Below are 22,871 nucleotides of genomic sequence, written 5' to 3' on the forward strand. Positions count from 1 at the left end.
GGTCTTAAACTGACCTTCATTAAACCTGCAGAAACCCTGAATTCACTTTTTTCATAATTCATATGTGAAGCCCACATGAGTATTGCCAGTTTAGTTGATTAATACTTAAAACACACAAAAACAACATATTGCTTTGAGAATAAACTTTTATTGATTCAAAATCAAAGCAGGCAAAGCATGTAGAAAAGCTTGAAGTCATGAACCCAATTTCAACACATTTCTTTTTTAAAAGAACAATGGATGTTGAATAATTATTATTATTATTATTTTCTTTTTTTTTTTCTTTTTTTTTGTACAATTTTCCGTCACTGAAAGCTGATGGGACATGCTGGTCACCATATGTTAAGAAAGATCCACATGAATGCATAATAGTTGTGGATATATGTGCACAAGCTGCAACCCCTGGTCTACATCACACTTGTGATCTTCCAGGTGATGGCCTTCAGAGATTTCCTGTTTTTCTTCCAGTAGTACCAGTTGGCCCCAATATTTAAACTACCATCATCTTTCCCCCACAAATACAGACCAGTGGGGTTTGTGTCATAACAAGTTTTGTACCAGAACCCTCCTAGAGAGTGTTGTAGAGCACAGTTTTCATTGCCCCTAAGGTCTTGGTCTTTGTCAAAGGTGGAGAACTTCATTTGATTGTGGTTACTCAAAGAGTCACCTGCAGAAACAAGAAACTTTCATTATAGAGACACTTTCATTTAGACATCTTAAAAAAGAGCAGCATTAAACATGGTTTAAACATTCTCTTCCTCCTTCATTACTAGTTCATGTAAATTCATCATTTTAGTCACACAATTGAAAACAGGAAAATTAAACATCTGTCGATTGTTTTACCTGCTCCTCCATCTACAAAGCCGCTGACATGCAGTTTGTACCCATGAGCCTCAGAGTCCACAGAGAAGGACTCGTACACAGCGTAAGCCTTCGTCCCATCAAAGTCCTCCAGATCTACTCTCAGTTTATACCGATTCCTGCGTGTCAGCAGGTGAATAAACTCTAAACCTGTTGAAAACATGAAATGAAACCGGTTTAGTAGATTAACTAATGCCCAAATAAATCTGCATTTATACTATGGTCCAGATTAAGGGAAGTTCACACGACAACAATGTACTAAACTGAATTGAAAATTTTTTTCCTTTATGTTTTTCTCGTTCACACCGATCTGCGGAAACGACTAAAAACACTTTATTCTGCTGCCAGGCCAGTTGTTGGCGATGTCACTTTGCATGACGTCACTGTTTTCAAAAAATCACGTTTTTGTAGTTTACACAGAGACGACAATGGTGCCATTTTCAAAACCAGCCACTTTTACAGCCATATCCGTTTTCAAAAGCTTGTGTAATTAAATCACGCTGCTGCCGTGCACATGAGCGGTCAAAACGCATCAAAAGTTTTCAGTGTTTAGTTGAAAACAGTGTACAGTAAACGGCCCCTTTTTCTCTGTTTCCTTTTTTGCCCAAAACATCACAAAAACACTCACCCAGCCAGTGTTCACCTTCTTTATTACCAAAACCCCGTTTATAACTGTCCCATGGCCTAAAGAAATTCACCTCGCCGTCCATTCGCCTGAGAATCACCTGAAGATTCATAAATCATCGATTTCACACATAATTTCACATCATTCATCTTTTTAAATTAAGATGTTCAAAAGTATAAAGCATTAAAAAAGCGTTTTATTTTTTAAGTCGACAAGCTTTCATTTCTGAGCCTAGCATCACCAAATGTGTGGCAGTCTGTTATGGAACTATTAAATTCAGTAAAATAAACAAAGACAAATAAAAGCACAATTTTCAAATGATTGACAATTTGGATAATAGTTTACAATGTTACTATTAAATATGCAAATAGTATCATTCACGCTGCTAATGAAATAAGGTCTCGAGATAAAACACTCTTGCTCAGATTGAAACTCTTACCGTCCAGTGGCCTTTGCTGTGTTTTTCTCCGCTGGGGATCATGTCACAGTAGATCTGCACCGGTCCATCTATTGAGGAGACGGTGTACACGCCACTGCTGGTTTTCCCACTTGAATAAACATCAGAGCAGTCAGTGGCAATAAGAAGACAATTAGAGTTGACCACTTCAGTCCCCATCAACACGGGAAACACCGCGGACAAACACAGCAACACCTGAGAGAGACACACAACTGATGTTTGATGTCTGACTAAATCTTACTTACATTCTTACACACAAAAACTCACAATCATGTTTGAGAAGTTTCTTCAGAGGTTCAGCTCAGAGGATTCAGTGGGATTTGCTCCTGAAATACAGTTCAGACACATAAAATCGCCTTTAGTTGAACATGAACATGTATTCTGTCATTAAAGAAAAAAGACCAGAGACCTGCATCATTTTCAAAATGACCCAAAATAAAACTCACCGTATGAACTGAGAATCTGTTGAATGTTCAGGCGAGAGATGCTTCTTTAAATATCTCTCTGACTGTCAGGATCCTCCTCTGTATTTGCAAAACCCCTAAAGCTTACCTTCAAATCTTTATTGGACAGTCATGGGTTAGATGCCATAAAAGGAGAAGCCCCGTTTTTTTTGGCAACCTGCTTTATCATCTTCAGAGGAAACAAAAGACACATTTATTTCATCTGAAAGTGATGATAAAGTGATTTATCTAGAAACCGATTACAACAGACCCCTTAAGCAAAAGAGTTAAGAAAATCCTTAATCATTTGTATCATAATTTGTATTTTCTTAGCTTAAGGTGTTTGTTCCAACCAGGTCCTGATGACTTTTTGACATGCAAACATTCAAAAATCTTTAACATGATGTTGGTGACTAAACATGCAGTGACAAATCAAACTGATGTACTTTGTGGTAGTGTTACATAAGTGTAGTATTCATGTATTTTACACTCTCTGGTTCTCATACCATAAACAGGGCTAAATAGTAATAATTAAAAATATAGCTGCAAGTAGAAGTCAAGGGGCAAAGCTAAAAGAAGGCACGATAAGTCATGCCAGCATTGCTGGGATCATCAGACCAACTGCAACATTGAGCAATTAAAGACATTAAGATGATTTTATGGCTGAAAAATCAAGAAAACAATCACTAGTAATATGATTTAATGGTTTATAACTTTCGACCAATAGGTGGCGCTGTTATGAAATTGATGTTGTGTGGTCAGAGTGAGGTGATAATGACACATGCAAAGTTTGGTGTCAATATGCCAAAGCACTGCAGGGATACAGCCTCAGAGTGTTTGTGGCATCATGCCATCAACACGAAATCCATAACTTTTTGCCGGCATGTTATGAAGATGATACAATTAAATTGTTCTGAAAATTGGACCAATGTTCTAGGATGATTTGAAAAGGTAGGTTTAAAAAGATCAAAATGCCGGACAGGAAGTTCGGCCGACTATGGCAAATATGGTATCCATGGAATCTATCAAGACCAATTTCATTATAATAAGTAAAATTAATCAAGAGTTATTCCATTTTTGGAAATTTCATTCTAACTTTTGGCCACAAGGTGACACGGTCTCTTTGAAACTTTTTGAGTACCTCCAGGGCATGGTGCCAATGGCACATCAATTTTCTTACAGTTTTTTCCAATTGCTAACACACAATTTTTCAAACTAGTCTGGTTTTATCAAAACACTTAACACAATTCACAAAACCACACACCCAAACTGCAAAATACCTCATATATCCTGCAAAATGAAGCACTGCAACCGAAACTACACAGAGCATTATCAAAATCAAACTTTTGCATGAAATGGCACACACTTCATTCATATTACCAGATTTTTGCCTAACCACCTACACACTGTTGGGCATAATGAAAAGCACCCCCATCTTTAGTATGCTTTGCCATAATACTAAAATATGTATCAGATTGTTCACATGCACAGAAATATTTGCAGATACACACATGCTGTTGCAACATTTTTATTTTTTTTCCTTCACTACAGTAAACAAGTCAGTACAACATAAGCACAGCAGATATATTTAGATGGGACTGAACAAAAATATTCTTACAAAAAAAGTAAACTGAAAAAGAAAATTTCTGAAAAAAAATATATTACAGTAAAAAAAACAAACAAACAAAAAAAGGCAAGAAAAATAATTAGGCAGCATCTTGCCGCACAGCCGGGTCTGGCCACAACGCCTCGTCAACATCACAGGCAATATCTTCCCTTGCCAGACATCGAGGGAAGAAGCGCCTTGAGTGCCTTATCCATCCCTGAATTGCACCCACATCAATCTCATCACATGCCTCTTCCATGGCCTGCACAAGAGGCATGCGCACAAAGGGCTGCCGGTCGTATACCTTCCACCGCCATGCCGAAAAGAGTTCTTCTATGGGGTTCAGAAATGGTGAGTATGGTGGGAGGTATTGCACGAGAAATGTTGGGTGGTCAGCAAACCAGTTTTGGACTGGGGCTGCACGATGAAAGCTCACGTTGTCCCATACTACAACGTAGCGGTTTCTTTGATGGTCTGCATCATTCATACGCTCTGGTGGTATGAGAATGTTGTGAAGTCTGTCCAGAAATGTGAGAATATGGGCTGTGTTGTATGGTCCAAGTTTGGCATGACGGTGGAGGACACCATGCATATTGGAGATGGCAGCGCACATTGTGATGTTCCCACCACGTTGGCCAGGAACATCTATAATGGCTCTGTGGCCAATGAGGTTTCTCCCTCTTCTTCTGGTCTTTGCTAGGTTGAACCCAGCCTCATCTATAAAGATGAACTCATGTGGGATTGCATGAGCATCCATTTCCAGTACTCCCTGAAAACAAAGAACAAAAATCACTCAATATGGTGTTATCCAGTACACTGGGAAACAATGTTGTGTGTAGTGTACTGCAGTCAATATAGTACTTACATCCACATATGCTTGTCTGAACTCTTTGTTTCTTTGAGAGTTTCTCTCAAACGGCACCTTATAAAGTGGTTTCATTCTGATTTGGTTTCGCTTGAGAATGCGAGCCAATGTGGACAGACTAACTCGTTGAATGTTGTTGAATAAGGTGTTGTCTTGGATGATGTGGCTTTGAATTTCTCGTAATCTGATTTCATTATTTTCCAAAACCAAGTTTACAATGGCAGCTTCCTGTACCCCGGTGAACATTTGGCCCCTTCCTCCACCATGGTGTCGTCTCTCAGTTCTTTAGAAAAAATAAAATAAAAATATATATAGGGCTTGGACAATGCAGCCTAAATATTTTCCCCCACAGTAGAGTACATTGTACAGGAAACTTGTACAGTTCATGAATGGCTGATGTCATACACTAAGTAAACAGGTGTCACCCAACTGATACACTATGACATGGGGTATACTACATGTGTACTACATGAAATTTTGGTTACATACCTGTTCTCCAGTCTAAAGGTCCGGATGACAGAGGCGACAGTAAAACGGCTCAAGTTTGGCTGCACTCTCTGTCCAGCCTCACGCATTGTCAACCCATGGTTGATGACATGATCTACTAAGGTTGCTCTGATTTCATTTGAAAGTGTTTGTCTTCTTTGGCCATGAACTCCTCTACCTGCTCTACCCCTACCTCTCACTCTTCCTCCCCCTCTTATTCTCAACCTCCCTCTTCCTCTTCCTCTTCCTCTCTCTGCAATGTCTTCCATTGTTGTTGTAAAAAAAAAAGGTTCTCACCTGTGATCTTTTCATAGTGCTTACATCCTGATTGAAGTGTTAACAATTAACCACTGAGGTGTTTGGCCAGGTGGCACATGTAATTGGCCAATTAGCTCATGTAGTGTCATTTTGAATGGCAGTGTTTTGAAATGGCAAACATGTGACTTTATGTCAGATTGTTGTGTCTTATGCAGAGAACTGTATTTAGTGAATTTAAAAAGTGCTATTTTGAAATGCAAAATGTGTGTAAAACAGAAAAGGTGTTTAGACTTTTGGAGACTTGAGAAGAAGTTTTGCTCTCTGTGTGTCAGTTTAAATAATTGTGCTGTGCATGTCATTTTAGTGTGTTAGCAATTGGAAAAAACTGTAACGATACACCAATAAGTTTATAAAATACAGCATTTTATGAAAAAATTTAAAATAGCCAACACCCAAAATGCTGCACCTAATCTAAAGAGTTTTGTGATATTTGGCTAAACGGTTTAGAAGTGATAAGCAAAAAGAGCAATTTTTCATATCTCCTAACCACTAGGTGGCACTGTGCTGAAACTCTGCAGGTACCCTCAGGTCATTTTTGTCATGTTTGGTCAGAATACGCTGCGGAGATATAGCCTCATGTTCATTTTGGCGTGCTCTTCATCGAATTTGTTTGCGAGTGTTTGCTATTCGAGAATGGTTTAATGAATTGACAAACTTTTTGTCTGTATGGTCTGAAGATGATCTGGTTCAATTTTTGTTAAAATCAGAGCAACAGCCTAGGAGTTATAAAAAGTAGGTTTCAAAATGTTGGATCAAAATGATGTCATAGTGTACAATTGAATCGACTTGAGCCAAGGAATCAGAGAAAAAAAAAAGAATTATGTGTCTATCCCTTATGTTTCAAAAGTTATTAACATAAACATGAGTGCAAGTTTGAGCGTAATCTCGCCGGTGCGTAATCAAACTCATCAAGACTGACTCAGGGGCAATTGTCATTAGATTTTGCGTCAGACTGATGACTTCTCGTGGCAGTGTTAATTTTGTTCTGGAGGCTGAACTCATGCTCTGCCACCAACTGGACAGGGTGAGAATTACAGTTACAGTTACAATAGATCACCCTCGGTCAAAATGATGTACGGCCTGCAGATTTTTCCTCACTGCTAAATCAAATTCAGTCAATAGTCAGGTTTCAAGGATTTTTTTTTGCAAAAAAAGGTTTAGTGCTTTAAAATGTTTAGCAATATAGCTGATGTTTATAAATTAATCAAATGTCGACAATATTTTTCGGTTTATTTTTAATGCTTAAAATCTATGTCGATAGTTCAAATGTCACAAAAATGAGTTTGGAAACATATTTTCAATATTTTCCTCATCCTTGTGATGCACCTTTGAACTACTGAGCTTTAACAGGAGCAACACGAACGCGCGGACGCTGTGTGTATAGGATAATTCTGTCATGTGACACCACATTTATTAGCATTAAATCCCCTTTTTAAGACAAAAAGTTAAATCAAGGAAGACTGTTGGGAAGTTTTCAATGCTGACAAAAAGAAAGGTAAAATAAAAATACAGAACGTATCTGAATAAATAAAAGTAATGTCAAAAAAGCGTGAGTTTGTTTCAATTTAATGATCAGAAACAGTTCTGGGGTGTGTTTCCTAAAGCGATCTGTGGTCGCAAGTTTCGTCGTTACCAATAGAGTTCAATGCGATCATAGTTGACTAACGATGCTTTTGGAAACGCACCCCTGGGCTGCATGCAAATGAAAATCGCAAACATGACACTTGTAAATAAAATAATTTTATATATAATGCAATTTATTTATATAGAATTTGATTTCAAATAAATTCAGATGAGCTGTTCCACCTCGCTGTTGTCTTCTTATATCCTATTATATATCTTATATTTCCTATTTAATAACACTATAAATGGGACTTGTGATCACAGTACACAGCACAGAGACAGCACTCATAAAGATAATAAATGATATTCGCCTAAACACAGATACGGGTAAATTATCAGTGCTGGTTCTTCTCGATCTCAGTGCTGCGTTTGACACTGTCGATCACAACATTCTTCTTGACAGGCTGGAAAACTGGGTTGGGCTTTCTGGGATGGTCCTTAAATGGTTCAGGTCATACTTAGAAGGGAGAGGTTATTATGTGAGTATCGGTGACCATAAGTCTGAGTGGACATCCATGACATGCGGAGTCCCTCATGGTTCAATACTCGCACCCCTCCTGTTCAACCTATATATGCTGCCACTGAGCCAAATAATGAGAAAGAACCAAATTGCATATCACAGCTATGCAGATGACCAGATTTACCTAGCCCTATCACCTAACGACTACAGCCCCATTGACTCCCTGTGCCAGTGCACTGATGAAATTAAAAATTGGATGTGCCTAAACTTCCTTCAGTTAAACAAAGACAAAACTGAAGTCACTGCATTTGGAAACAAAGATGAAGTTCTCAAAGTGAACATGTACCTTCACTCTAGGGGTCAAACAACTAAAAATCAAGTCAGGAATCTTGGTGTGATTTTGGAGTTAGACCTGAGTTTCAGTAGCCATGTAAAGACAATAACTAAATCAGCATATTATCATCTCAAAAATATTGCAAGAATTAGATGCTTTGTCTCCAGTCAAGACTTAGATAAACTTGTTCATGCTTTCATCACCAGCAGGGTGGATTATTGTAATGGACTCCTCACTGGTCTTCCCAAAAAGACCATAAGACAGCTGCAGCTCGTACAGAACGCTGCTGCCAGGATTCTGAGCAGAACCAGAAAACATGAACACATCACACCAGTCCTCAGGTCCTTGCACTGGCTTCCAGTTGCATTTAGAATTGATTTTAAAGTACTGTTACTTGTTTATAAATCACTCAATGGTCTAGGACCTCAATACATTGCAGATATGCTCATAGAATATAAACTTAACAGATCACTCAGATCATCAGGATCAAGTCATTTAGAAATACCCAGGGTTCACTCAAAGCAAGGAGAGTCTGCTTTTAGCTGTTACACCAGCTGGAACCAGCTTCCAGAAGAGATCAGGTGTGCTCCAACAGTAGCCACATTCAAATCCAGACTCAAAACACATCTTTTTATCTATGCGTTTGCTGATTGAACTGTTTGCATTTTATTTTATACGTATTATCTTTTTATTCCTTTAATTCCTTTTCCTGTTTTTATTTCATTTTCAATGTATTTTATATCTTTTATGTATCATCTTGTTATTCTGACTTTTAATGTATTTTAAATATTGCTGTCTGGTTGAAAGAGCTGGGAGAATTAGGAAGAAAGCTTTTGTGATTAGATTAAAATTTGGTAAATTTGGATAAGTTGACAAACCATGGGGAAATTTGAGCTGTGGTGCATGGTTAAGATATCTCCGGAAGGGGGATTAGGGCTGTGTGGCGCAGTTTGAGGTGTCTTGGGAAAAGGGGAGACTGAAACTTTGTTTATCAGTTTGAAGTGCCTTAACAGGTAGCAGTCCTGTCGTGTGAGGAAGATGTATTCTGATCCGCTCTGATGGACGACATCAACAAAAAAACTCCCTAAGACGTCCTAGCTCATCCATCCAGATAGCAAAATTCTCTGTTTTTTACTGTTATTTCTATTCCTTATGTTCCATTTTTATTATTATTCTTAATGTAAGGCACTTTGAATTACCATTGTGTATGAAATGTGCTATACAAATAAAATTGCCTTGACTTGCCTTGCCTATATGTGAAAATACGCAGTAGGCTACTGGCGAATTTCAATTGTCTCTGTACATTTTACAAACGGGATGCAAAAGATATACATTTACGATATACGTCATAATTCTCATGAAAACATAGATGAGGAGAATCCTAATTTTGAGACGTCCTGCTCAGAATGAGATTCTTGGTGTTTTCTCTTCTGTTGTGTCTCAACCACAAGGAGGTACATTACCTTTCAAAAAAGGTAATTTATTATGGTCCCGCCCCCCACTTGAATGATAGGGTAAAGCCATGGCCAAAAGTTTTGATGGTTCTCTGCAGTGGGTTGTAGTCTCAGAAACCCTCATTAGATGAACTGTTTGTTAAAAGTTTGCTGCTTCACTTGTGGTGTTGATCAGATGCATTTTACACACAGTATTTACAGTACCTACAGTAAATGCTTCATTGGCAAAAAAAAAAGGACCTGTGTGAGGTGATGGGGGTGTTGTTTTATTTTAAAGAGCTATTTGAGTAGTCAATGAAGAAACAAAGTACCTGATACATAAACCTTTGAAAATAAAATCATATTCTGGAGGTTTTTAATTGCTGGGGTCAAATGGGGAACTGGCGTAGCTGGTTTTCGAGGATAATAGGAGGGTTAATTTGTGTTCTGAAGATGAACGAAGGTCTTACAGGTGTGGAACGACATGAGGGAGAGTAATTAAGGACAGAAACTTCATTTTTGGGTGAACTAACCCTTTAAGATGTCTTTGTCATTATCATTGACAGTCTGAAATAGAAATGCTTCAGCAGCTTCACATGATGGTAGTTTGATACAAGTTGGTCTTCAGTAGTTCTCAAACTATAATATTTATTGTTAAGAGAATAATTTAAAGTATTACAAAACAGCACACATTCATTACATTACATTATTTCCTGTTTAGCACTCCACTCTACTCCACTTTAAGTCCAGCAAAATGTACAAAAAGTGAAACTGAACCATTAATAATTTGAGCTGAGGGGGAATTCACATGCAGCAGCGCCCCCTAGCGGAAAGACCTGCAAAGACAGATATCAATACAGTTCCTACAAAAATATTTCAATGCCACTTACAAATCAACACAACCCTTCCTGACAGTTCAATACAACAGCTTCTTGCAATGGACGTAAATGAAGGAATCATTCTGGAGGGTTTAAAACAGAAATGCGATTCTTGTATTTTTATTAAAGCACTATTAATTATTCCCAAAAAATATGCATTATTTGAGCTGTGTAATGTCTAAATCATGATATTTGAGTTCAGACTACTATTTTAGCAGGATGAACTTCTGGTGATACCGACAAAATTCCAATGTGTATATTTTTCTCAAAGCATAAAAAGTGCTTTTTCTTGCATCCTTGTATCGTGCAAAGGTTACAGGGTTTACCAGTCTGCAGTTCTATCACACAAGGCTCATGTTGACACATGCAATGTTTTTAATGTTTAATCATGTGCCGTGAGGTGTTTATGCACATTTTCCTGTGTTTAATTGTTTAATTTAAAAAAATAATTCGCCCATTTAACAGTGCAAGTGCCTTGTTCTGTTTGCCACCCTCATCATGGGGAACCTCTGCTGGACAGCGAGTCTCTGCGGCCTGACGTTAATCGGCGTCCTCCTCCTCCTCCTCCTCCTCTTCCTCAGCACAGAGATGATGATGAGCGCGCTGAGCATCGACACGCTGACGGACACGCATGCGCTGAAGAACAGCAGCGGTTTGTTCTCCGCCATCTGCGCGCAGAATTCACAGCTCATCCGGTTGTCCGCGACCTGGCAGGGGGAAGGTTGGAGGTCAGCGGCGGACGGAAAGCCGCGGTGGGTGATGATGTCACGGTAAAGGCTGACAGACGCTTTGGGTCGAGAGTGATGAGCGGCGGAGCTGAAGAGGCCAAACTCAAGGTCGTGATGGTCTTGAAGCTTCCAGATATAAAACCCTTTTAGATTTACGCCGTCCAACTCTCGAGCTGCTCGCAGAAAAACAGAGAGAGGTTATCAGTCGAGTTAGAGTCAATCATCACTAGCAGCAGAGCTCATATTGCAATGCAACAAAGTACAGTTTGCATGCATATGTAAATACAATTTAAATATAGATGCTTTTTTATCTCTGTCTAATGACACACTCTTCAGGAACCTTTAACTCTTTCCCTACCATTCACGGGATTTTCTGGCAATCCATGTCTCCACTGTCATACAGTAGAGGGCGCTTCTGAATACAGAATCTCCAGATCAAAACACAGGCGAAGAACAGCAGAAACAAGCGACTGAAGTATTGCTGATGCTCATGTAAAATAATGCGATCATAAATAATTAAACGGCATATAAAACAAAACGTTATTGAATGAAATGTTGAACCCATTTTTTTTTTTCAGCTTTTTGTTCAAACTTAAAATGCATGAAGCTAGAATAAAATGTTTTATTGTTGTTTAAAAGCAGAGGATCAGTTATTTCTTTTGATATGTTGCATGTTCAGAAACTCATATAACAAAATATTCTGGGGGCCATGAATGTTTTGGGAAAATTATTAAAAATGCTGGCGGGGAAAGAGTTAAAAAACAAAATCTGCATTAAAATGACTTTGATATTCACAATGATCAGCTTGAACAAAGAATCATTTAACAGAGGTATTCCCAAACTATTTTATCAACTGAACCCCCTTTGACCTCAAATAAGTGAAATTTTGTTAATATTAAAATTTTTAAGTTAATATTTAAATATAAATAATATTTAAATAAGTTAATATTTCAATAATTCATCAGTGCATTCACAAGTTCACAGTTCTCTGATGTCGGTCAATGGTCATGTGACAAGCAGGTAAACAAAAAAAATATTTAATCTTTTTTTAGAAAGTGTTTTATTAAAATTATTTATTCATTTGAATTGTACATTTTATGATTTAGTTCATGGTTAATGGTCACGTGACATACAGGTAAACAAATAACATTTTTTAGTAAGTTTTCTATTTTTTGTTTTTATTTTAATATATATTAAATATATATATATATTTAATTTAATTTAGCATTTTATGAATTCTCAGCCAGGGTTCACAAACAGCAGTGTGGGAAAGACACTCAGCACTGTTTTTCAAATATGTACACAGGTAAAAACAGGACACGTTGTTCAAAGCTTAATCATGTAATCTGTCAGGCCACACACACACACACACACACACACACACACACACACACACACACACACACACACACACACACACACACACACACACACACACACACACACACACACACACACACACACACACGAGCGGAAGTGACTGTGACTCACATCCGCACAAACACTGTGCAGCAGATGCATTGGGCTCAAGGATCATACAGTATCCACATGATGCCCATGTGTCCCTCTGTGCTCACACCATCTCAAAGGTCACTCATAAACAGCTCTGAGATGATAGAGTTACAGCAGGTTGACCTTTGACCCCATGGTGTCCAACCTCAGAGGAAGTGGCTGATTATGTGGTGTTCTTGTGTTAGAACAGATAACGTTAGATAACACACACACACACACACACACACACACTGCAGCTCTAGCATTCTGCAATATGGCTTTGATGTTGTTAGTTAATAATAGGGACATGTTTCATAATCAACTCATTAGTGATGTTTGCTGAGACAAGTATCACTATTTCTATTGCACATACTTGCAGTTATATATTTGAACATATATTATTATTATGAAGACCAAAATATCAGAAACTTGATGGTACAAACTTCAGATCAAAAGTATTGTTCAAAAATAATTGTATTTTTTTATTTAGAAATAGTTGGATTGGTTTAAGGAATAAAATTAAGAAATATCCTACATTTATGATTTAGAGAATATTTCAATAATTTAACACTTTTGTGTGTTCATGATTCTTTGACTTCAGTTAATGGACACGTGACATGCAGGTAAACAAATACAATTTTAGAAAGTTTTTTATTTTGATAGAAAGTGTTTTATGTTTATTTTGTTTTTATTTTAAAAAAATACATTTTATGAATTATTAGCTAGGTTTAAGGAATTAAAATATGTATTTTTAAAATGCTTAAGAAAACGAATTGGAAAAATGCTAAAAGTGGGACAGTCGCAGTTGTGCTTGATATATACCAATGCAAAAAATAAATAAATAAATACATTTAAATAATAATGCTAAAATAAAATAATAAAACAAATATAATAAAATAAAATACAATAATGAAATAAAAATTAAATATTGAAATAAGCTGAAAAATGAAAATAATGCTAAAATAAAATAATAAAATAAACTAAAAAAATGATAAAGTAATATTAAAATAAATTAATAAAAATAATATGCTAAAATAAAATAAAATACAAAAATGAAATAATATTAAAATAAACTAAAATAAGTTAAAATAAAATAAAAAATAAAAATAATAATTAAACAAAATAACAAAATAAACTTAAAAATAATGAAAAAAGTAATATTAAAATAAACTAAAAATAAAAACATACAAATAATGATGAAATAAATAAATTACAAAAATGAAATAAAAACTAAAATGAAATAATATTAAAATAAACTAAAAAATAATGAAAAAAATAATAATAATAAAACAAAATAATAAAATAAACTAAATATAATGATAAAATAAAGTAATATTAAAATAAAATAATAAAAAATAAAAATATAATACAAATTATAATAAAATAAAATAATCAAACAAAATGTATAAAAAATAAAATAAAAATAATATCATTAAAACACCCCAAAATATGCTTCTGAAATTTTTAAATCATAATATTCAGATTCAGCTCACCCTTCAGCGCCTCCTGCAGGTAGTCTCTGATATAGTGTTGTCTCAGATGGTCATTATGGGGTGCCTGGTCATCCACCCCTGACGCTGTGATAACTATGGGCAGCTCGTTGCCATAGCGATTCTTCACCCACCCCAGCATCCTGCGGAGGCCCCAGGGCACGAGCGCCTGTCTCAGGTGTGACGACGGCCAGGTGACGTCAGTCATCATCGAGAAGCCGTGGTCCTGGTTCGGCGGTTTGGCTGGGTTTGGGTTCTGTGGTGACGGTTGCTGCAGCGGTGACACCAGGCGTGTTGTGAAGTGATTCAGAGCGATGAAATCCAGCGCCCCTTTAAGCTCCTCCCTCTCCTCTTCAGTGAAGCCAATCAGAGCGCTGTCACGCCCCTCAAACAGAAGGTCGAGAAAACGGCCCAGTTCGAACAGTAAAAAGTGCTGCTGTGCAGCTTCATGCGTTTCTAAGAACGGATTGGCCGGTTCTACCCAATCAGCATGGAGCGCGATGCTAACCGACGCCCCCTGCTGCAGCCGGAACCGCGTGTCGTAAACGCGCCACGCCCTCGCGTGCGCCAGAAGCAGGTGGCGCGCTACCGTTCGTCTGTCCTCAGCTGTGCCGCCGTACGCATCCGTTATCCGGTTCGGCTCGTTTAAGGTGATCCACGTCGGTACCAAACCACCAAATTCCTGGAAACAGAATGTGGCGAACTCGACGAAGACCTCCACGACGCTGTCGTTTCTCCAGCCGCCGTTAGCGTGCAGCGGTTCGGGCAGACCCAGCGAGGGCGACCTGTAGCTTGGATGATACAGGGTCACGACCGGCTGGATTCCTCGTCGGACGAGCTCGCTCAGCACACACCGGTAGAACCGAACCTTCTCCGCATCCACAGACGACGGGTGGCCGCTGGGCATGAGCTGGGTCCAGTCCAGAGCAAACCGGTAGTGTGACGACCCAGTGACCCCTAGGAGAAAGAGGTGACGCTGAATGTACAGGAAGTCAGTGCACTGCGCCGCCCGCGTGTGAAGCGTGACGCCCGTCACGGGTTTGAGAGCGCCGTCACCGGAGAAGTTCCAGCGGTACAGGTGCGGATCGGTGAACTGCGGCGAGAACGGATGCAGATGCACCTGGAGAACATTTAAAGGGTTAGTTCACCCAAAAATGAAAATTTTGTCATTTATTATTCACCCTCATGTCGTTCCACACCCGTAAGTCCTTCGTTCATCTTCGAAACACAAATTAAGATATTTTTGATGAAATCTGATGGCTCAGTGAGGCCTGAGCAATGACATTTCCTGTCTCAAGATCCATTAATGTACTAAAAACATATTTAAATCAGTTCATGTGAGTACAGTGGTTCAATATTAATATTATAAAGCCACGAGAATATTTTTGGTGCGCCAAAAAAAACAAAATAACGACTTATATAGTGATGGCCGATTTCAAAGCACTGCTTCAGAAGCTTCGGAGGATAATGGGGCATAATTTCACGCGCGAATGAAGCGAGTAAACTCAAAATGTTCAATTGTCCAACCTTGCGCGAATAGCACAATTTATTCACGCATAGTTGGAAGCTTGAACATTTTTACTCGCTTCATTCGCGCGTGAAATTCACTTCACAATAGAAGCGAATTCGCGTCATGAGAGGGGCTCTCCCTCTCCTTTAAATGTGTCCCAGACTTCCACTTCTTTCTGCACACTTCCACTGAATAAACACAACTCGTCAGCAGGAAAGTAGTTTTAAATTATAGCGAGTAAGCTCAGTTTGCCAGCTTTAGCTAGCTTGTAGTCTCAATATATATATATATAGCTCAAATTGAGTAAAGACAGTTTTTTTACAACTTACCCAGATTGTCTGACCTCCTCACTCACTTTCTTTCAAGCAAGATCCTTTTTATTCCTGTTTCTATAAAAGTATGAAGATGTAGAGCGACGATGATTTTGTCCTCCATTGTTGTTTCGGATTTCTTCCTGCTCGCTACATCACGTCACTACTAGAGCAAGCTCCTGATTGGTTAACTCAGCGCAAAGTTCAAATTTTCCAACTTGCGCAATTTGCCCGAAACGCTCGATTTGTGCTGTCTCATTCGCTCGAATCGCGCCGCAGGATGTCTATTCGCGTCTTTAAATTGACTTAACATGTAAATCACTCGCGCTTAATGCTTCATGCACATCTGGTGTGAACGCACCATTATGAATCAAAGTGTCGAATCAGCGGTTCGGAGCACCAAAGTCACGTGATTTCAGCAGTTTGGCGGTTTGACACGCGATCCGAATCATGATTCGACACAAAAGATTCATAACGCTCCGAAGCTTCCTGAAGCAGTGTTTTGAAATCGGCCATCACTAAATAAGTCGTTATTTAGTTTTTTTGGCGCACCAAAAATATTCTCGAGGCTTTATAATATTAATATTGAACCACTGTACTCACATGAACTGATTTAAATATGTTTTTAGCACATTAATGGATCTTGAGAGAGGAAATGTCAATGCTCAGGCCTCACTGAGCCATCAGATTTCAACAAAAATATCTTAATTTGTGTTCCGAAGATTAACGAAGGTCTTTAGGGGTGTGGAACGACATGAGGGAGAGTAATAAATGACAGAATTTTCATTTTTAGGTGAACTAACCCTTTAATATTGAACGCTCACAAACAGTAAAAGAGATTTCAAATGATTAAATAAACGCTAAATCACCTGTAATACTGATTCCGACACTCCAAACTGGAAGTCGCAGGGGAATCGGCCCTCGATGTGCTGCGTGTTGTCAGCAGGGAAGCCGTTGTCCTGGACCAGCCGTCTGTAGAAGCGTGCGCTGGTCTTCGGGAGCCGGTGGCGCTCGGGTCGACTGAAGTCGATGTAGAACAATCCCCTCCGTATGCTGTAACCGTGATTCCACTCAAAACCGTCCAGCAGACTCCAGGCTGTGTATCCAAACACACTCACTCCGTCCACGGACACGGCTGAGAGAACACAGGTGCAAGATATTGCCTTTCATATGTCATAAAGTTTTTATTCAGTCAGCAATTTATTTTTATTGTCACAATCTTACAGTGCTGAGTATACCACTTTAGATAAATGCATCTATATTTTAATCATTAACCAGCTGTATTGTGATCCATTTATTAATTTAGCAGAGATTTAAATTTCATCCCATCTTTCAAAAATGCTTTAGGCATCATGAAACACTAAGACAACAATAACGATTAGTCATATACTACAAGTGCACTGAAGTACTTCTTCACCTAAATAAATAAAGTAAAAACATAAATAAAAGTCATTTATTTATATAGAAGTTGTATTAAATAAATATAATTTATTAAATATAATAAATATAATTTATTAATATAATTTATTATTATTAAATACATTAATTTAGAAAGAAAACTTTGTGTATTAAAAATACATACATTATATATACTATAAATACAATTATTAATAAAAAAATGAATTAAATGTATTAATACAAAAAGGGTATTTAGTATAAATGAATAAATAAAATGCATGCATTTATAAAAAATAAACAAATAATAAATTAATAAAAATATTAATGTAAAATAAATTAATATTATATATATATATATATATATATATATATATATATATATATGTACAAATAAATATATATTTATTAAAAATTAATATAATATAAATATATGTTCATTTATTATAAATAAATATATTTTACTTTCTATAAATACATTTATTAAAATCATAATAAATAATTAATTATAAATAATGTATGTATGTATAAAATAAAATAAAAGTATTAATAAAAATATTATTTATTCATAAAGATAAATGTAATATAACTAAAATACCTTTTATTTATGTATTTCTTCTAAAAAAAGTAATAATATATAAATAAATGGTTTATATTGTATAAATAAATAAAATGTGTGTATTAATTAAAAATATTATTTATTCATTAAAAATAAATATAATTATAATGAAATTACTTTTTATTTATGTATTGTATGCATTATAAATCGTTTATTTTGTATAAATAAATAAAATGTATGTATTAATTAACAATAAATGTATTAATTAAAAATGTTATTTATTCATTAAAATAAATGTAATTATAAATAAAATACTTTTTATTTATGTATTTATTATAAATAAATGTAACAATATATAAATAGTTTATTTTGTATAAATAATTAAATGTATATCATATTTAATCATATTTAGAAACAAATAATATATATATACTTTTTATACATTTACTAAAAATAAATAAATGTTTATTTATTATAAATAAATACATTTTACTTAGTATTTAAATAAAATATATGCATCTATTAAAAATAAATGTATTATTAATTATTTATTCATTAAAAATAAATGCAATTATAACTAAAAATGTGTATTTCATTTATGTACTTATTATAAATAAATGTGTTAATACATACATAAATAGTTTATTTAGTATAAATGAATAAAATATATGTATTTATGAAACAGTGTATTAATAAATAATTTTAAATATACATTAAAAATAAACTTATTTAGAAACAAATAAATATATACCTTTGAGGTATTTATAATAAATAAAAAAAAGCTTTTTTGCAAATCCAATATGCATTTAAAGATGCAAATCAATACACACACACACACACCTTGCATGACTTGGATGATGAACCTCTTCATCAGATAAATGGCCACAGTGTCCTCGACTCCGACAGAAGCGTCAGAGAACCATCCGCTCTCTGCCACCAGCACCTGCGGATCGCCGTACATCTGCTGAACCCAGACCAGAACGCTCCTCAAGTCCAGCGTCACCGTCTGCCCGAACCGGGCCAGTCCTCGGCCCACCCTCAGGGTCTCCGGCCCGAAGGCCAAGGAGAAGAAGTCAGCGGTTCCCCTCACATAGAGCATCTCATCAGGAGTGAACTCTGGGATTACACCTCGGTTCGAGGCCTTCAGGGACTCTGGATAATCTCCACTTCCATATATGGGCTCTGCGAACCAGCCAATCACAGCCTCCATGGACTTCTGACAGAGCTCCACAGTGGCTGGCGAGGCCTGACCGTGAAGAGGCTCCACCCAATGAGAGCCGAGAGTGATGGAGACTCGACCGCCCTGATGAGGTCTGAAGAGACGGTCGTAGATGTGCCACGCTTCAGCATGAGCCTGAAGAGACACGAGAGCAGAGATGTCTCAGTCATGTTCCACTAATTCATGATCTCATGCAGCAAAACCTGTTACTGCTGGTCAGATCTGAGCAGATTCACCCTATGTGTAGTGACTAGATATAGATATAGATATATAGTAGTCAGCATTTGAAGTGGATCAAAACCTTTCATCAAAATTGTCCTAAAACCCTCTTCTTAGGACAACTTTTATGAACTTTTTTGATCCACTTCAAATGATGACTACTGTAGATATAGATATAAAAATCATTTAATGCAGAACAGTTCATCTCTTCATTAGGCTATTTAACACATTTTGTACTTTCATTTTGTAGAGCAAGTAAGAACATAGAAAAAATATGCATAATGTATCTGAAGGAAGATGAGATAACGCATGAAAAATGTGTGTGTGTGTGTGTGTGTGTGTGTGTGTGAGAGAGAGAGAGAGAGAGAGTGTGTGTGTTGTTTTTGTTGTTGACTTGCTTTGAGATTTTTGCCAAAATGTTTTGACTTTTGTTCAAAGTCAAAATTATTAGATAAAATAATGCATGGCTTCTGTAGAATTATATATATATATACATACACAAAAACAAACACACACACATTAATGTAAATATTTTTAAAAGCCCTTAACAAATATAGACATTACAGTAATATTTTTTAAATACATACATAAAGATTATTTTAATAATAGTGTCAATGCAAGAAAAAAATATTTATATAATATATAAATATAAAAAATATGTATTAAAAAATATGAAAATGTTTGTTAAATGTAGGCTTTAAATATAAATGAGGAAAGTTATATAAGTTTTACATTTGTTATATACATATATACTGTATATATATATATATACTGTATATATATATATATATATATATATATATATATATATATATATAAACACACACACACATATATTTATAACAAATCTACACATTACAGTATTTTTTTTTAAATAAATAAATAAAGATTTTTTTTGGGGGGGGGGGGGGGTGGCCTTAATTGTCATGCAATAATAGTGTCAATGCAAAAAAAAATACTTATATAAAATATAAATATAAAAAATATATTAAAAGTATGAAAATGTTGACTTTTGTTAAATGTAGGCTTTACATAAAAGTTTATATAAAACAGTAATAGAAAATATGATTTTGTAACTGGAAAGAAAGTAAAATGGGCTTAATTGTCATGCAATAATAATATCAATGCAAGAAAAAAGAAAAAAAAGGAAAAAAGAAAAAAAGGCTTTAAAATTAAGCTTTATCATCTTCATGCAGAATAAAAAGAGAAAGGGGTGAAATGTGACCAGGATATTATTTTTTAACAGAAAAATTTAAGCTTTTGTAATTGTATTTTGATTTTTCTCACATTTGTGGCTATTAAGGCTCCTAAAAGTCTTCCAGTACAGACTCTGTGAAGATCTGCATTATTTCTGCATCGACTCTTTCCACAGCTGAGGTGAAAATGAGCCTGACCTCTGACCTCTGCACCCAAACTCACCCTGATGAGGTTGTGTGCAGCGATGAAGGGGTCGGCGCGGTCTCCGATGACCCCCGGAGCGTGAGCCCCCGTGCCGTAGCCCTGAACGGCCAGGAGAAACGGGTTATGCATCGTCAGCCAGTACCGAACCTCCCCACCAAACGTCTGGAAACAAAACGCAGCGTAATCTGCGAAGACGTCCACCATGCTCCGGTTCAGCCAGCCTCCGAAGCGCTCCTGCAGGACCTGCGGTAAATCCCAGTGAAACAGAGTCACCACAGGCTCCACCTGAAGCTCCTTTAACTTGCCGATCAAACGCCGGTAATGTTCCACTCCGGCTGGGTTGGGTTTTGCAGTCGCGTCGCCGTCTGGGAAAAGACGAGGCCAGGAGAGAGAAAAGCTGTAGAACTTCACACCCAAATACTGAATCGACCTCAAATCCTCTTCCCACTGAACATAACTGTCACTAGCCGATCTGTCTGTGCGGGAATGACGGGTGAAACGGTCCCACACGGACTCGCCCTTCCCATCTGCATCCCAGGAGCCTTCGGTCGGGAAAGCCGAGGTCCCGACGCCCCACAGGAACCCGCTGGGAAACGTCCCGGTCTGCAGGTGCGTCTCGTTCAGCGGCTGCAGCCACAGTTTTGATGCTTTTCCCAGCAGGACACACTCTGTCATGCTCCATAAAATCAATGCTGGAATTAAAGTAAGAGACACGGATGAGACTCGAAACATTGTGAGCAAATTATCGGAGCAAAAAACTGCAGCAAAGCATCATTAATGAAAGAAAAAGTAAAGCACATAGCGAGAGCGTAAACACTGAAGATCTCTGAGTCCTCCGATCAATGATTAACATGAACTCTGATCCTCTCATGACTTACAGCGTCTGAGACAGAGAGAAACAAGAGGGAGGGACAGACGGAGACGGATGATGGATGGAAAGAAAGGAGAAGAAAGAAGCACAGAGAATGAAGGACGTTTTATCTGGCAGATCAATGGAGTAAAGTTAATTTGGCTTTTACTGAAACAGACACTGAGGGGCGTTTCTATAGCACTGTACATTTTCATGCCTTCTAGTTTAATTTTTATACTAACAATACCCATAATTATGATTTATGACTTAATATTTAATAACAACAAAAATAAAATAATAATTAAAAAACAAAGAAACAATAAATAAATACTTTTTTTACCATTCTGGACATTTCATTTTAAAGGCGACTAATTTCATAGCATTATTATCATGCAATTAAAATAATATTTGCATCTTTTTGCATAACTCCAAAAAAATATAGATTGATTAAAAATTATGCACTATAAAACTAAATAACATCAAACATAAAAAAGTGATATTTACCTTTATTTGTCTTTTGTTTCTTCACACATCATGCATCAAACTCTTCATTAACCAAGACTAAACAAGTTTATTAAGGGAAAAATTATTAGTAATGATAGAAATGGAGTCACAAGTGAGGCATAGGCATAATTTGTGAAAATAATTCAATAATAGAAATCAATTTCAAACAATAAATATAGCTGCGAGCAGCAGTTAACGGGGTTCAAGTGTTTTAAGGCATTTAAGCAAATGCTTAAAAGATTTTTTGTTTTATTTAGCAAGCCTGTAACCATCTCAGTCATAGATGTTAAAGAGCATTTACAGCCAATACAAGCAGTTCACTATAGGAAATATATAAGCTTTTCAACAGTTATCGAGGTTGAGCCAAAAACCTAGGACTAGTTGGTTTTTGAAATAATCTCCAATATTTAACGAACGATTCGATGGACAGCGGCGCTCCTAGAGGCAAAGTCGCTCAGAATGAGGAGTTCTACCATGTGGTACAAATGTCGTGGGCGTGTGTGAAAAATCGTGCGATACACGACCCTTTTATGCACATGAAAAACACGAATGCGCCCCCGGTGGCCGATTTCTGTTGAAATTCTCAGGCCTCTTTGGCCGTGAGTCAAACAGGCCCAGCGAGTTTCATTCCGATCGGCCTCCGTTAACCTTGTCTGATAGCTGCTGAAACTTGATTGGCCGATGGCGGACGTGTTTTTTGAGATACATGAATGTACATAAACATGGCATCTCGGACAAAGACACTGCATGCCAATTTTCAAGCCGATCGGACTAACGGTGAAGTAGTTATAGCCATTTTAATGTT

The 22,871-nt window shown here is 36.8% G+C and overlaps 2 protein-coding genes across 2 annotated transcripts; both read right to left on the reverse strand.

Moving 5' to 3' along the window:
• Positions 1-335: 335 nt before the first annotated feature.
• LOC137018974 (microfibril-associated glycoprotein 4-like) lies at positions 336-2,439 on the reverse strand. The gene is made up of 6 exons (XM_067383863.1): positions 2,390-2,439; positions 2,211-2,269; positions 1,926-2,138; positions 1,490-1,586; positions 844-1,011; positions 336-667 (listed from the first exon to the last, which is right to left on the reverse strand). Exons 2-6 carry the CDS (start codon positions 2,214-2,216, stop codon positions 408-410), a joined length of 744 nt encoding a protein of 247 aa, XP_067239964.1. The 5' UTR covers positions 2,217-2,269; positions 2,390-2,439; the 3' UTR covers positions 336-407.
• A 7,349-nt stretch (positions 2,440-9,788) lies between these two features.
• Positions 9,789-21,590, reverse strand: klb (klotho beta). The gene is made up of 5 exons (XM_067395796.1): positions 20,731-21,590; positions 18,714-19,227; positions 16,789-17,054; positions 14,102-15,218; positions 9,789-11,290 (listed from the first exon to the last, which is right to left on the reverse strand). Exons 1-5 carry the CDS (start codon positions 21,442-21,444, stop codon positions 10,848-10,850), a joined length of 3,054 nt encoding a protein of 1,017 aa, XP_067251897.1. The 5' UTR covers positions 21,445-21,590; the 3' UTR covers positions 9,789-10,847.
• Between the last annotated feature and the right edge of the window lie 1,281 nt (positions 21,591-22,871).

This window comes from Chanodichthys erythropterus, chromosome 1, assembly GCF_024489055.1.
Source record: "Chanodichthys erythropterus isolate Z2021 chromosome 1, ASM2448905v1, whole genome shotgun sequence".
Classification (NCBI taxonomy): domain Eukaryota; kingdom Metazoa; phylum Chordata; class Actinopteri; order Cypriniformes; family Xenocyprididae; genus Chanodichthys; species Chanodichthys erythropterus.

Excerpts from the sequence above, each read along its gene's own strand:
- LOC137018974 (XM_067383863.1), bottom strand. Across the intron at positions 1,587-1,925 it reads ACAGCAAAGGCCACTGGACG|GTGATTCTCAGGCGAATGGA; the intron begins GTAAGAGTTTCA and ends ATGAATCTTCAG. Across the intron at positions 668-843 it reads CTTTGTAGATGGAGGAGCAG|GTGACTCTTTGAGTAACCAC; the intron begins GTAAAACAATCG and ends TTGTTTCTGCAG.
- klb (XM_067395796.1), bottom strand. The coding sequence starts at position 21,444 with ATGTTTCGAGTCTCATCCGTGTCTCTTACTTTAATTCCAGCATTGATT. Across the intron at positions 17,055-18,713 it reads CATCATCCAAGTCATGCAAG|CCGTGTCCGTGGACGGAGTG; the intron begins GTGTGTGTGTGT and ends GTGTTCTCTCAG. Across the intron at positions 15,219-16,788 it reads TGTCGGAATCAGTATTACAG|GTGCATCTGCATCCGTTCTC; the intron begins GTGATTTAGCGT and ends AATGTTCTCCAG.